Source organism: Narcine bancroftii, chromosome 8 (assembly GCF_036971445.1).
Source record: "Narcine bancroftii isolate sNarBan1 chromosome 8, sNarBan1.hap1, whole genome shotgun sequence".
NCBI lineage: Eukaryota > Metazoa > Chordata > Chondrichthyes > Torpediniformes > Narcinidae > Narcine > Narcine bancroftii.
In genome coordinates, this window is record NC_091476.1 from 141,685,163 (window position 1) to 141,701,997 (window position 16,835).

A 16,835-nucleotide genomic window follows, 5' to 3' on the forward strand; every position below is an offset into this window, starting at 1 on the left:
TTTAGAGGAGATTCACGAGGAAAGTTATCACATGAGGAGCATTTAGCAGCTCTTGGCCTGTACTCCTTGGAATTTAGGAGAATGAGTGGGGCATTTCATTGAAACATTGTGAAAGTTGAAAGGTATGGACACAAGTAGATGTAGAAAGGTTGTTTCCCCTGGTGGGAGAGTCTAGGACAAGAGGGCACAACTTCAGGATTGAAGGGCATCCGTGTAATTAAGGCAGAGTTGTTGATTAGCCAGGGCATCAAAGATTATGGGGAGAAGGCCGGTCAGTGGGCTGAGTGGGAAAATGGCTCATGATTAAATGGCAGGGCAGACTTGATGGGCTGAATAGTTGGTTTCGACTCCTATGTCATACATTCGAAGAATACAAAATGTTTCTTGCTACTGAACAAAAGTGTCAAGGCTTGGATCAGACTGAGGGCTTTCAGATCCAGTTTGGAACTCGTTAAAAGTAATGAATGATTATACCAAGAATATTGATGCAGACACTTTGAATTTCCTTCCCCACATCGCTAAGTACGTACAAAGCAAATTGTTTTTTAATGGACTGACTAGAAGTCTAATTTGCGCTATTGAAATAGATAATGTGCTGTCAGCTTCTAATGTAAATATTGTCATATTTATAGTGAGTATTTCATCTCCTTGTCTCTCTAGCAACCTAAAGGAGATGTGCAGCAGTTCCACAGAACAGAATCTCCGGTATTAGTGTGACTGGCCTGGTTGAGATGGTGATCAGTGGGAGCAGTTCCCTGGATACTGATGGCTGGAGACTAGGCAAGGTCAATGTCAGGGTGGGCGGTTACACCCAGTCCTGTAGATGGTCTCGTATTTATCCGCTAGATCTGAATATTTAAAAAGATATTTCTTAGACATGCAGCACAGTAACAGGCTCTTTCGGCCCATGAGCCTGTGCCGCCCAAATACATCCCATTGACCTACAACCCCTGTATATTTTTGAAGGGTGGGAGGAAACCCACGCAGACACCGGGAGAGTGTACATACTCCTTAGAGACAGAGCAAGATTCGAACCGTGGTCCCCGTCACTGGCACTATAACAGCGTTGCACTAACCATTCCACCCTTATTGTTGGGTTTTGCTGCATACAGGCTTAGACTATTGATTTTCTGAGCAGTTGTATGGAAATCATAACAGGATGAGAGCATCAGGTCTAGCTCACACTCCACAGGAGAAATTTAACAGGTCAAGCAGCATCAATGGGAGGAAAGAAATGGTCATTGTTTTGTCAAGTCCAGTGTGTCCCTGACAGTAGAGAAAGGACAGTGTCATCAAGTCATGTTTATTGTCATCTGATTGCACAAGTACAACCTGACAAAACAGCATTCTCCGGTCCTCAAAGCAAAAACACACAGACACACAACCAGTCGTAACACGCATACAGACAAACAATACATGCACAGGACAAGTATTCATAAATACAAATAAATAAATAAAAATGAGAGTTTTGGATGGTTCGTGTGAGCAGTTCCTTTGGTTGTTCCACATTCTCATTGTCCGTGGGAAAAAGCTGTTCCTCAGTCTGGTGGTGCTGGCTGTGATACTCCTGTATCCCTTCCCAGATGGGTGCAGCTGAAAGATGCTGTGTGCAAGGTGGAAGGGGTCCTCAATGATTTTGCGCGCCCTCTTCAGACAACGATCCCGGTAGATCATGTCATGTTGTGCAGCTCCACCCCTGGTCATCTGCCCGTGACCCTGCAGACTTCCTATGTCACCTCTTTTTTACATCCTGTGCCTTGAATCCTGAATCTTCTGTTTTACTGGCTTAGTGGCCTGACCTGTTGAGTCCTGAGTCTGTGCCCCAGGCCCTCCTTGTTTCTCCAGCTCCCTTCAAGATCCCATTCTTTATATCCATTCTTGGTCAGGGGTCTCACAGGCTGAACCACAGCACTCATGCCCCTTCCTAATTACAATTTGGAAGCTAACTTTCCTCTTCTCGGTCCTAAATGCCAATTCCTTATTCTTGATTTTAGACTCCTTATATTGGGGTAAACACCCTCCTTGCATCTACCCTATTGAGCCCTCAAAGAACTTTGAGCAAAATCATTGCTGGATGAACTGAGCAGGTCAGGCAGTAGAAATGGTCAGTCAATGTTCCGAGTCAATGTCCTTTATCAAGAATGAAAATATAACAGGCATAATTATCCAAACGAGGGAGAAGAAAGCAGATGAGGGGCCTGGAGGTGTTGAAGGTGAGAGAGGTGGGCTAACAGTGGATAGACAGGTCGAGATTTCAGATTTATTGCCAGAGTACATACATGATATCACACACAACCCTGAGATTCTTTTTTCCAGTGGGTGTGGCAGAATTACCACTTATTGATCGTGAAAAAAAAAATATACGCATGTGGACACACATACATACGGACACACACGCACTGTGTACAGTTTTTTTGCATGACCAATAAGAGGGAGGAGGTTTTTTTTTCTTTGAATATTTAAAATTTTAAAAACATAATGCATTAATGAATTAATAATGACATATATATAAGACAATACATGTAGTATTTGTAGTATACATGTAGTATATAAACTAATCCCTCCCTCCCTACCATGCCTCTTTCTCCCCACCAACCACCTCCCTCCCAAATAACCCTAAGAAGAAAGGAGAATATCAATGGTTATATAAATTCAAATCAACCGTCATGAAACCGAGAACCACCATCAGGACGAGCTACTGAGAGCTTAAATTTTCAAACCAATGTTGTAAATATGGGCTCCATATTTTCAAAAAGAAATGACATTTATCGCATACATTGTTATTTTTTCAAAAGGAATACAAGATTTCATTTCAGTATGCCATTTCTGCATCCCCAAATCCATATCAGACTTCCAAGTAATAGCTACACATTTCCTTGAAACAGCTAAAGCCAGTCGTAAAAGTTAAATTTGATACATGGTTAACCTTAATTTTAAACTAAACATTTTAATATTTCCTAATAAAAATAGCATTGGATCTAATGGAAGTTTAACCTTTAACACTTTCTCTAAAAATGCTTTAATTTATATCCAAAATGACTTAACTTTAATACAAGTGAAAAAAATGAACCTATCTCTTTCTGACATTTAAAACATAATTCTGAAGTAATTAAATTAAATCTTTTAATTTTTGAGGTGTTAAATATAATTGATGTAAAAAATTATATTGTACTAATCTATATCTTACATTAATAATTTTAGACATATTATTTTTACATAACATTCTCCAATCATCTTGATCTATTGTTCTACCCAAATCATTTTCCCACTTTAATCTTGATTTATGAATATCTAATTTAGGCATTTTCCTTTGAAGTAATTTATGCATTTCTGAAATAAATTTATTAATACTTCCTTTAGTAAGTAAAGTTTCTAACTCAGATTGTCTCGGTCACACTGCTAAGTTCCTCCAACAATTTGTTGTCTCCTTGAGATTCCAGCATCCGCAGCTTTTGTGTTTCCATGGAATGTTCCATGTGACAGTTTGATCTTCTCTCATTCTTCTCAACTTTGCTCAATTGTTCCTCTCCCAGGAATGGTCCAGGGAATCTCTGGTGTACTCCCTATGCGGCAGGTGTAGTCTTTCTCCGGAAAGGTGGAAGGAGAGGCAGAGAGGTTTCGTGTGGGAATCTTGGACTGCAAAGGCCCAGCAATGAAACGTATGGCTGAGAACAAAGACAGAAAGGCAGGAGACCAGATGCCTGCCAGGGTTACAGAGGTGGAAGAGGCTGTCTCCACTACATCCAGCTGAGAGAGGGAGGGTCAAGGTGACGACAATGGGAATAGGTTTAAAATTAGTCTGGCAGGGAACATTGACTGTCAATTTCCTTCTACAATGTGCTTGACCTGCTGAGTTCCTTAAGAAGCTCATTCTGTGCTTAACATCAGGCTGTGGTGTCTACAGTTTAAGTCACCAAGCTCCTGATCATCTCATCCTGATCTTTAGGATTGAAGATGTTTCACCAAGTTTTTAAGCACGAACCATTAAAGTCCGTGTTTTCCCTGGCTGGAGAAAAAAAATTAATGGACATTCCTGTTGTTATCAGCACCCACTGTCACGGGGAACTCCACTCGTTCTGACTGTCCGGACTTTTGGAATAAAGGAAACAGTCTAGAGGCAGGAAGGATGTAGGAGGCTAGGGTCTCAGAACCAAGCTCTACCACCCTCTCCATCAACACACAATCTGCTGAACAGCTTTCTCCAAAGACCTGCTGAAGTTCCGAAACCCTTAAAACTGGAAATCATTTAACTGTGACACAGAACTATTCTAGTTGTTGATGAACATTTCTGTCATTTCCTGACACATTTCAGACTGCAAGTGCAGTAATAAGGGGCTGAGATACTTGTTTGTTTTGTGGTTAGAATTAGCCTGTCACTTGCAACCATTAAAATCCTGTTGATTTATGATGGATGCCTCACTGACCAATGATTAATGATTCTGTGATTAAAATATTCAAAGCAAATGGCAATGGAAGCTCTTTAAAAAGAAAAGAATGATGTGTCTTGAAATTAAAATTTATGCAGCATGGTCATGGGCCCTTTCGGCCCACGAGCCCATGCCGCCCACTTACATCCAATTAACCGACAACCCTGGCACATTTTGAACGGTGGAAGGAAACCAGAGGACCTGTAGAAAACCCATACAGACACCGGGAGAACATTCCTTACAGACAGCGCGGGATTCAAACCTGGATCATTGGTGCTGTAACAGCACTGCACTAACTGCTACGCTAATGGTGTTGAGGAAGGAATGTACACATACATTCTACCCACTACCTCACCCCCCCAAAAAATGGAGATCATTTAATTTCATAAGTTGTTTGTTTATTACCTTTGAAACAAGAGGTTGGTTGGTGATCCTGCAAAAATAACATCGCTACAGGTCCAACAACGCAAGCAGTGGAGAACAGAAAGATTTGCTGTTCAGTCTATCCCAAAGTGCTTCAACCCTCTTTGAGTGGATCTTGCTGTTGCAATGCAGGGTATCTGCCAACTAAATCTCACAAACTTTAATGTTTCACTGAGCAGAAAATCTGTTGGCAAAGTGGTGTCATGAGGTGATCCACTGCCTCGCAATTCCCAATGCCCAGGTTCAATTCTGGCCTCTAGTGCTGTCTGTGAGGAGTTTGCAGGTTCTCCCAATGACTGGTGTCTCCTGCGGTTGCTCTAGCATCCTCCTGCAGCCCCAGGGAGTGAGGGTCAGTGGATTGATTTGACGTGTAGAGGAATGGAGTGGGGAAGCGAAGATGGGGTGAGTGTAGAATTAATGGAGATGGGCAGACACACTGGCAAGTCGTGCACTGGATCTCTTACTAAGAGCGGAGACAAGGTCTTCGTTCACTCTATCAGCCAGAAGATGTCACTCCCTCCCTCCATGTACCCAGCTCCTCCTCACAGAGAGTACCTTTCTCAGCAGCCTGTCCATCCCACACTCCCCCCACTTATCCCCTCCACCCACATTGTCATTACTCCTTCCCTTCACCTGCCCATTATCCCCTCCCCACATGCCCCCAACCCATCTTCCCCACATCCCCTTACCTCTATTCCACACATTTCCCCTTACCACACACCCCCACACATCCCTCTTACCCCACCCCAACATCCCCCTTAACCCCCACACACCCCCTTACCCACTCAACATCCTTTTACCCCCTCATCCCCTTACCCCTCTTACATCCCCATTACCCTCCTAATTTCCCCTTATCCCTCCCCCAATCATCCTGGTTCTCCTCCCCGACATCCCCCCCACGTCGCCCTTCCCTCTGCCCCACACATATCCCCTTACCACACCCCTCCTCCCTTATACATCCCCCCTTACCCCTCACCACACGTTCCCCCAATCCTCCCACATCCCCTTACCCCTCTCCCCCACATTCCCCACATCCCCCAACCCCTTCCCTTATGTCCCTTACCTCCTCCCTGCAAATTCCCTCAACCCCCTCACTCCCCTTTACCCCTCCCCCAAACATCCCCCCTTTCCCCTCCCCTCTCACATGTCCTCCTTCTCTCCCTTCTTCGCCTCCCAGTGAAAACCTTTCTCAGCCCCCCCACCCTCCCACTCCCAGCACACATCATTGAATTTTCAGCACTTCTGAAGACGGGCTCAGGCCCGAAACTTCGACTCCACAGATGCTGCGTGACCTGCTGAGTTCTTCCAACATGTCTTGCATGCTGAACAGATTTATAATGCTGCTGCTTTTGTGGAATGACTTTTCTTCCCGCAGAGAACTCCCCCTTAAAGAACATAGAACATTACAGACAGTACAGCCCCTTTGGCCCTTGATGCTGTGCTGACCTGTATATTCCTATCAAACAAAAGTACCCAACCCTCCCTACCCCATAACCCTCTATTTTTTTTCCATGCATGCACCTGTTTAAGAGTCTGTTAAATGCCCCTAATATTTCAGCCTCCATCACCATTCCAAGGCATTCCAGGCCCCCATAACTCCTGATGTCTTCCCTAAACTTTGCTCCCTTCATTTTGCAGAGATATCCCCTGGTATTTGCGACTCCTGATCTGGGAAAAATGTGCTGGCTGTCCACCTTATCTATGCCTCTCAGAATCTTGTAGACCTGTTAAGTCTCTCATCCTTCTTCGCTTGTATAGCTGTAACATGACCTCTTGATTCTTGAACTCAATCCCTCTATTAATGAAGCCCAACATCCCATAGGCCTTCTTAACTATCAACCTGAGCAGCAATCTCGAGGGATGTATGGATTTGGACCCCAAGGTCCCTCTGTTTATCCACACTCTTAAGTAACCGACCATTAACCCTGTACACCACCTTCTGGTTGTCCTTCCAAAATGCATCATCTCACATTTACCGGATTGAACTTCATCTGCCGCTTTTCTGCTCAACTCTGCTTTCTGTTTCTATCCTCTTGTAACCTTCGAAAACCTTCAGCTCCTTCCACAACTCCTCCAACTTTCGTATCATCTGGAAACTTACTGACCCATCCTTCTTCTTCTTCATCCAGGTCATTTATAAAGATCACAGATCCTTGCAGCTCTCCACTAATCACTGACCTCCAGGCAGAATACTTTCCTTCCACTACTACTCTCTGCTTTCTACCTGCAAGCCAATTTTTAATCCATAGAGCCAAGGTTCCGTAGATCCCATGCCTCATGACTTTCTGGATGAGTCTCGTGTGGGGAACCTTGTCAAATACATTGTCTAAACCTTGTCTGAAATCCATTTAGACCACATCTACAGCCCTACCCTCATCAACTTCTTTTGTTACCTCTGCAAAAAAAACTCAATTAGGCTCATGAGGCATGACCTTCCCTTCACAAAGCCACACTGATTGTCCTTGAGTAGACTGGACTTCTCCAAATAGATATATTCATAGATCCTATCCTTAAGAATCCTCTTGTTTGTGAACTTTTGCCTTGCTAGCTTGCGTGATGAGTTTGGATGGAGTAACAACAGTGTTGTGTTTGTTTGCAACAGGGGGAGTGACGCTGTTTATTGCATTGTACGATTACGATGCCAGGACGGAGGACGACCTAACTTTCAGGAAAGGGGAGAAGTTCCATATCATCAATAGCTCGTGAGTACAGCTGGAGGGAGGGTCGTGAGCAGCTGCACTCTGCCAGGATATGTGACCACAGTTCAACACAGTGCAAATACAGTGCAAGTACAAGCACAACGCTGGAGAAACTCATCAGGTCAAACAGTATAAAACACAGGATTCTGTTGACACCATGGTTAAGTGAAAAAACACACAAATGCTGGAGAAACTCAGCAGGCCAAACAGTGCCTTTATTTAGCAAAGATAAAGCTACATAACCAGCATTTCGGGCTTGAGCCCTTCATCAAGGTATGAGCAAAATGTAGACAGTTGCCCGAACTCGGACGTACAGATAGAGATACATAATCAACGTTTCAGGCTTGAGTTCTTCATCAAGGTATGTACAAAGTGAAGGGAGGGAAGTTTAGGGGAGACAACAGTTAAGTTTTTTTTACACCGAGAGCTGTGGGTGCCTGGAATGCCTTGCTTGGCATGGTGGTGGAGAATGAAACATTAGGGGAATTTAAGAGACTCTTAGGCACATGGATGATAGAAAAATAGAGAGTTACAGGGTTGGGAAGGTTCAGTACTGTTTTTAAAGGAATATATGGGTCAGCTCAACATTGAGGGCCAAATGGCCTGTACTGTGCTGTAGTGTTCTATGTTCTAAGATCTGAGCAAAATACTTCCTATTGTTAAGCTGAAATGTTTTGTTGAACATCCTTGTTATTTCCATGCAACATATGATAGCAGTCCCAAAGGGGATGTGGAAATGTGGACTATGCTTGCCCCCTGCTGGATGAATATATCTTTAATAAACCTTTACTCCTTTGGATGCTGCAAAACCTGCCGAGTTCCTCCAGCATTTCTGTGATTTTACCTGTGGGATGGATGTTGCTCTTTTTATTGCCGATGATGGGCAGTTAGCCCAGACTTGGCTGGAAAAATTATTTCTATAAAAATCGATGACAAAACAATCCTGGAGCCAGAAATTCCAAGAGCTCAGTGTTGTGCTGTGCCAAAGGCATTGTTCTTCTCTTGCAGTCATTGCCCTTGAACATTAACCTGCTAAATTTGTGCAGGGAGCACTACTCTACCAGCCCGATGATTGTTAATGTTGGCCCAGATAAGGAGCAAGACCATGTGGACTCTCATTGCTTCAAGTTGCGAATTTTTCCACCTCACCCACACACTCTTCCCTTCCACCTCCACCCCATCAAGTGTGAGATCACACACCACCGGCTTCATGGACAGTTTCTTTCTCACTGTTATTAGGTTCCTGAATGAGCCTCACACCAGTACAATTCCACTCTGTTCCAAACGATCTTTCTCTTTAACTCTGCTCAGCTTTTAACTCCTGAACTATGTATGGGTTGACACCTTGGATTGCTCACAAAAAAAAATTACTTCTCTGTGACAATAAACTCAAAACAATATTTAAATCACTCTTAATCCAGTCCTTCTTCCTTCTATTTTACCTTGACTACCTGCCTTGCTGGTGTGTCAGCTGCCTTTCCCAGCAGCCAGAGATGTAGAGGGAGCTGAGGGAGGGAGGTTTGCGTTGAAGTTCTGACCTGCATTCACCACTTTCTGCAGCTTCTTCTGACCTTGAGCAGAACACCTCCCATCCCATGGAGGGTCACAGTGTTGGGGTCAGCTCTGAGGCAGGGTCACAGTGTTGGAGGGAGTACTGAGGGAGGGTCACAGCATTGGGGGCAGTACTAAGGGAGGGTCACAGTGATGGGGGAGTACTGAGGGAGGGCCACAGTGTTGGGGGGAGTACTGAGTACCATCATGCAGGGTGCCCTTTAACTCACAAACGCTTTTCTCAACTTCATTACCAGAGTGCCAGCAGCGCCAGCCGCAGGTCATGATGCCACCAGTAGGTGGCGGTGGTGGGCCAGTTAATACTGTAGGGATTTGATGTCCCTCCTGCAGGAAACATGCCAGATTTCTGTGGGTCCAAGCAGAATTTCCAGCATTGCCCCTCTTCAGCGTTCTCTCTATATAAAATCCAAGCAGGTTTTGATACTTGGCTGAAATGCCTACAGAGGATAACCAATAAATAGTGGATCATTATTTTCCCCACAAGGATCAGAAGCTTCTCTGATAAGACTCAGTGCAAAGCTAGCTTCATCATACAAAGGGAGTGAGGAGGAGATCACCATGGATCTGCTGTGCTGTGGCTCACAACTCCTAGCCTGGCCCACCTGCTGATGGAACTCCCCAGGACCACTGCTGTCACAGCCAGAATGGAGATGCATCACCATCCTCCACGACATTCAGTGGGTCTCTGCCCCTTGTGACTGCTTCTCTCTGCACACATCACAGTTGTACCAATTTGTTTTGGTATCCTCCTCTTTCCTAAATACTCAGAGCCTGAATCCTGATGAGCAACCTGTCACTGTTCAGTGCAGTGTGGGACACTTCCTGGACTCAGTGGTAGTGAACCACTCCATCTCTCCCAAATAAAATGGCACATGTATTGAGAATCATTTATTCTGTGCTTGGTGGTCACCCTTTTCCAGGAGGGATGTGGAGACTTTGGGAAAGATGCAGAAGAGGGGTACAAGGTTGTTGAATGGCTATGTGTCAAGGAGAGTCCTCGGTTGTTTTCTCTGGAGTGTGGGAGGAAGAGGAAAGACCTGAGAGAGTTATGAATGTATGAGAGCCTTTGATAAGGTGGCCCAGAGTAAACACATCAAGTAGCAGAGGGCACATGTTTAAGGGAGGTGTGTGCAGTGATATTTATACAAAGTAGTGAGTGTCTGGAATAAGCTTCCAGGAGTAGTAGTGGAAGCAGATATAATCGTAGCGTTTAACATCCCATTGCCCCCTGACACCATCATCCCCTGACCCCATCACCAACTGACCTCTCACCCCTTGACTCCCGCACCCCTTGACTCCCCCACCCCTTGACTCCTTCACCCCTTGACCCCATCACTCCTTGACCCCATCATCCCCTGACTCATCACCAATTGACTCTTATCACCCCCCACTGACCCCATCACCAACTGACCCCATCATCCCCCTGACCCCAACATCTCCTGACCCCATCACCCCTGACTCCATCGCCCCCTGACTCCATTGCCCCCTGACTCCATTGCTCCCTGACCACATCATCCCCTCAACCCCATCATTCCATCATCCCCCTGACCGCATCACTCCCTCACCCATCACCCCACTTTACCCATCTCCCCAAATCCATAATAATCCCACACTCAGCACATTTGATTGTCTCCATATCCACAACAACTGGATCCTTGCCCTCCCCCTTATAAGGGGGGGTCACTTACAGTAGGCAGTTGACCAAATAACCCACACATGATTGTGTTGTGGGAAGAAACCAGACTGTTTACATTATCTCCTCCACCCTCTCCTGAATGGACCATCGATGAGACCAAGTGCAAACTGAGTGACCCCCGCCAAACACCATGCTCTGTCTGAGGGTCTAAAACCAAGCACCCCGTAGCCAACCATTCCTACAGTGATGTCTATGCACAGCCTCAAATATAAACCTCAGGAACGACATGTCAGAGTCCTCCTGGTGTTAGGTCTGCTTTGTTCATGAATGAGTGAGACAAACACCAGACTGAGTCGAAATCAGGGTTCTTTGTTCTTTATTACCGGATTGTAACACTTGCGACTAACCATGTTAGTCGGAGAATGCATTCTGCCGTTATCAGCAAAATGGTGATTTTTTATACCCTTGGATACGTGCTTAGAACATCATCATATCATTACTTGTCCAATGACTAAAACTGTTGCTATCCTTTCCCTGCTAGCTTCCTGCCTCTCAATCCATCAATGTCTCTCTTATCTTGTAAGTACAAGGATGCATTCACATCTTGTTACAGCCCTGTACAGGGTAACTCCTTACACATTCCCATCTCATGATGTTTTACCTTACACTGGACAGCCTTAAACCTAATAATATGGGCATTGATGTTCATAACTTCAGGTAACCTCCATCCCCATCTGATTCTGCTGTTTTTATCTCTTCTTTACCTCCTCCCATTCCTATGTTTTTCTCTCTCTCTCTCTCTCTTCCTCTCTCCCTTCTCTCCAAGACCCCATCACCTCCCCCCACCCTCTCCAGCTTCCTTCCCCTCCACATACAAGATATCGCCCCCTTTTTACTTTTGTCTCGGTAAAGGGTCCTGACCCGAAATGTGGGCTGACCATTTCCTCCTGTCCCCTGAGTCCCTCTAGCCTCATATTGCTTGAGATCCGGGTATCGGCAGTTTTGGTTTCTCTACTCAATCTGCGTCCAACAGTTCTGTATTTGAGTGGTTTTCTGATTCTTTTTGAAGTTTGAGTTTAACAACGTTTACAAGTTGTGACATTGATTTCCTTTCAGGGAGGGAGACTGGTGGGAGGCTCGCTCGCTGACCACAGGAAACACTGGATATATCCCCAGCAACTATGTGGCTCCTGTGGACTCCATCCAAGCAGAGGAGTATGTACTGTCCGTGGAGAATGGCTACCGCAGATGACATTACATGTTTATAACTCTAAACTCTGGTTTGCATGCACACTTGTACTTTGGGCTCTGCTCAAACACAGAGATTGCATCCGCCACACAATATCTGGGGAGGAGAGTTTCCGTGATCAAGTACTCCCCGTTCAGAAGGCTTGCACGTCAATAAATTCTCATTGCTCTCGGCAGTGGCAGCATTTTTATGTTTATGCACTGACTTTTATTTTCCATCTGCAGATGGTACTTTGGTAAAATGGGTCGCAAAGATGCAGAGAGGCTACTGCTGTGTCCCGGTAACCCGCGGGGCACATTTCTGATTCGGGAGAGTGAAACCACAAAAGGTGAGGCAAGAAGCCCCAGTGTGGATAAATCTTCCTGTATTTTTACATTTTAAATTTCGACTTACAGCACGTTAACGGGCCATTTCGGCTCGTGAGTCCGTGCTGCCCAATTTACACCCAATTAACCTACACCCACGGAACGTTTTGGAGGGTGGGAGGAAACCGGACCTCCCGGGGAAACCCCATGCAGACACAGGGAGAATGTACCAACTCCTTACAGACAGCGCACAATTCGAAGACTTGAGTGCTGCCGCTGTAAAGGTGTTGCGCTAACCGCTAGGCCCACCGTGTCATCCCTGCACTGTTCCAGAAATCTACATTGAGAGGAGGATAGTGAAGGGTGCAGGCACCCACTTAGCCCATCCGCCCTAGGCAGAGGGTGCGGTTGCACACAAGGCTCTCCCACACCATTATTCAACCATCCTTGGCTGCACATTCTGAGTACAAGTCGATAGACAATAGATGCAGGAGTAGGCCATTCAATCCTCTGAGCCATCACCGCCATTCACTGTGATCATGGCTGATCATCCACAATCAGTGCTCCATTCCTGCCTTCTCTCCATATCCCTTGACTTCGCTCTCTTTTAGAGCTCTATCTAACTCTTTCTTGAAACCATTCAGAGAATTGGCCTCCACTGCCTCCTGAGGCAGAGTATTCCACAGATCCACAACTGGGTGAAAAAGTTTATCCTTAACTCTTCTTAATGGCCCACCCCTTATTCATAAACTGTGGCCTCTGGTTCTGGACTCCCCCAACATCAGGAACATATTTCCTGCCTCAAGCGCGTCAATTCCCTTAATAATCATACTCTTCTTTGGCTTGGCTTCGCGGACGAAGATTTATGGAGGGGGTAAATGTCCACGTCAGCTGCAGGCTCGTTTGTGGCTGACAAGTCCGATGCAGGACAGGCAGACACGGTTGCAGCGGTTGCAGGGGAAAATTGGTTGGTTGGGGTTGGGTGTTGGGTTTTTCCTCCTTTGCCTTTTGTCAGTGAGGTGGGCTCTGCGGTCTTCTTCAAAGGAGGTTGCTGCCCGCCAAACTGTGAGGCGCCAGGATGCACGGTTTGAGGCGATATCAGCCCACTGGCAGTGGTCAACGTGGCAGGCACCAAGAGATTTCTTTAGGCAGTCCTTGTACCTTTTCTTTGGTGCACCTCTGTCACGGTGGCCAGTGGAGAGCTCGCCATATAACACGATCTTGGGAAGGCGATGGTCCTCCATTCTGGAGACGTGACCCACCCAGCGCAGCTGGATCTTCAGCAGCGTGGACTCGATGCTGTCGACCTCTGCCATCTCGAGTACTTCGACGTTAGGGATGAAAGCGCTCCAATGAATGTTGAGGATGGAGCGGAGACAACGCTGGTGGAAGCGTTCTAGGAGCCATAGGTGATGCCGGTAGAGAACCCATGATTCGGAGCCAAACAGGAGTGTGGGTATGACAACAGATCTGTATACGCTTATCTTTGTGAGGTTTTTCAGTTGGTTGTTTTTCCAGACTCTTTTGTGTAGTCTTCCAAAGGCTCTATTTGCCTTGGCGAGTCTGTTGTCTATCTCGTTGTCGATCCTTGCATCCGATGAAATGGTGCAGCCGAGATAGGTAAACTGGTTGACCGTTTTGAGTTTTGTGTGCCCGATGGAGATGTGGGGGGGGGGGGGTGGTAGTCATGGTGGGGAGCCGGCTGATGGAGGACCTCCGTTTTCTTCAGGCTGACTTCCAGGCCAAACATTTTGGCAGTTTCCGCAAAACAGGACGTCAAGCGCTGATGAGCTGGCTCTGAATGGGCAACTAAAGCGGCATCGTCTGCAAAGAGTGTTTCAATCAAATCCCCTCTCATCCTTCTAAATTCCGGTGAATACAAGCCCAGTTGCTCCAATCTTTCAACATATGACAGTCCTGCCATCCCAGGAATTGGGAACCTACGCCGCAGTCCTTCAATAGCAAGAGTGTCCTTCCTCAAATGTGGAGACCAATACTCCAGATGTGATCTCTCCAGGGCCCTGTAGAATTGCAGAAGGACTTCTCTGTTCCTATACTCAACTCCCCTTGTTATGAAGGCCAACATGCCATTAGCCTTCTTCACTGCCTGCTGTACCTGCATGCTTAGTTTCAGTGACTGATGAACAACGACACCTAGATCTCGTTGTACTTCTTTTTGTAACATGACACCATTCAGATAGTAATCTACTTTCCTGTTCTTGCCACCAAAGTGGATAACCTCATACTTATTCACATTAAACTGCATCTGTCATGCATTGGCCCACTCACCCAACCTGTCCAAGTCACCCTGCATTCTCATAACATCCTCCTCACATTTCACACCCACCTTTGTGTCATCTGCAAATTTGATAATGTTACTTTTAATCCCTTCATCTAAATCATTAATATATATTGTAAATAGCTGCGGTCCCAGCACCAAGCCTTGCGGTACCTACTGCCTGCCACTCTGAAAGGGACCCATTAATCCCTACTCTTTTTTTTCCTGTCTGCCAACCAATTTTCAATCCATGTCAGTACCCTACCCCCAATACCAATGTGCTCTAACTTTGTCCACCAATCTCCTATGTGGGACCTTATCAAAGACCTTCTGAAAGTCTAGGTACATGACATCCACTGGCTCTCCCTTGTCCATTTTCATAGTTACATCCTCAAAAAATTCCAGAAGATTAGTCAAGCATGATTTCCCCTTCGTAAATCCACGCTGACTCAGACCGATCCTGTTACTGCTCACCAAATGTGCCACCATTTCATCATTTATAATTGACTTCAGCATCTTCCCCACCACTAATGTCAGGCTAACCTGTTTTCTCTCTTCCTACTTTCTTAAAAGTGGGATATCATTAGCTTCCCTCCAATCCGCAGGAACTGATCCTGAATCTAAAGAACATGGGAAAGTGATTGTCAATGGGTCACACCTTGGATCGGGAAAAGTATCCTGATGCTTTTATGTAGTTCTGAAGCAATGCCACCCTGTGGGAGGGTCCCGGACCATGACCTCTCTCTGTGAAGCTGAGGAGAGAGCTGATGTGCAAGACCTCCCCACACTCACCCACAGAACAGAAGTGAAAGCAAGTGATACCCGATCCCAGGGGAACCTTAGAACCAGAGAACATTACAGCACAGAAACAGGCCTCTTCAGCCCTTCTTGTCCGTGCTGAACCATTATTCTGCCTAGTCCCACTGATCTGCACCCAGTCCATAGCCCTCCATACCTCTCCCATCCATGTACCTGTCCAAATTCTTTTTGAATGTTAAAATTGAGCCTGTATTCACCACTTCAGCTGGCGGCTTGTTCCACACTCCCACCACTCTATGTGAGAAGAAATTCCCCCCCACCCTCATGTTCCCCTAAACCTTTCCCCTTTCATTATTAACCTGTGTCTTCCGGTTTGTATCTCAGTGGAAAATGCCTATCTACATTTACTCTGTCTGTCTCCCTCATAATTTTAAATACCTCTATCAAATCTAACCTCATTCTTCTATGCTCCAGGGAATAAAGTCCTAATGTGTTTAACCTTTTCCTGTAATTCAGTTCTTGAAATCTGGGCAACATCCTAGTAAATCTTCGCTGCACTCTTTCTATCTTATCGATATCTTTCCTGTAGTTAGATGACTGAAATTGCACACAATACTCCAAATTTGGCCTCAACAATATCTTATACAACTTTACTATAATATTCCAACTCCTGTACTTAATACTTGGATTAATAAAGGCCAATATACCAAACTCTCTCTTTACAACCCTATCCAACTATGACACCAAATAAGAGAAAATGGGTGCTGCTCAATTCACACTTTGTGCTCCATAACATGCAGAAAGTCCTTGCCACTCCCTTGTAAACTCACTACTGTACTGTGTTCCTAAAGTGTAAATGGTAATCTGTGTCTGAAAGGCTTGGGGACAGGGAGAGGAGAGAAAGCCAGTGTCATGCGTTGACCTTGGAATCAGGTATTGTTTGAGATCAAACTTATTGCCATGATCCCACGATGCAGTGAGAGTTTGTTTGATGAGCAGTCTAACCAGACACCTCATGCATAGTCCGACAGAAAGACACAGTGCAGGATTGCAGAGATCCATTGGCACAACGGAAATATCTTTTTTATTATTTTGAGGTTCAGTCAGAATTCTGATAACAGTGGAAAGGAAACTGACCATGAATCTGGTGATCTCACACCCCATCTTCTCTTTAATAGAAACATATAGTGTTGAAGCAGACCATCGCTCAGAGACCCATCACCCCCTGACCCCTTCGCAACATGGTGACCTATCACCTCTCTAACCCCATCACCCCCTCAACCGATCATCCCCTGATCCCATCATTCCCCCAACCTCATCGTTGCCTGACCCATCATGCCCCAAACCCCATTCATCCCTGATCCATCACAGCCTGACCTAATCACCCATCTGACCGCATCAGCCCCCTGCCCCATCACAACCCTAACCCCATCACCCCCGACCCATCATGCCCCATTCACCCCTGACCCATCACCCATCTGACCCCA

At 45.7% G+C, this 16,835-nt stretch overlaps 1 protein-coding gene across 8 annotated transcripts in view; it reads left to right on the plus strand.

The window, feature by feature from the left end:
* The window catches only part of LOC138741282 (proto-oncogene tyrosine-protein kinase Yrk-like), a 215,016-nt gene that overhangs the window by 170,594 nt on the left and 27,587 nt on the right, over positions 1-16,835 (plus strand). For all 8 annotated transcript variants that reach the window (XM_069895103.1, XM_069895101.1, XM_069895097.1 and 5 more), the window contains 3 exons: positions 7,453-7,552; positions 11,874-11,972; positions 12,231-12,334. In XM_069895103.1, coding sequence (XP_069751204.1) covers positions 7,453-7,552; positions 11,874-11,972; positions 12,231-12,334 — 303 coding nt within the window. The remainder of the gene's footprint in view (positions 1-7,452; positions 7,553-11,873; positions 11,973-12,230; positions 12,335-16,835) is intronic.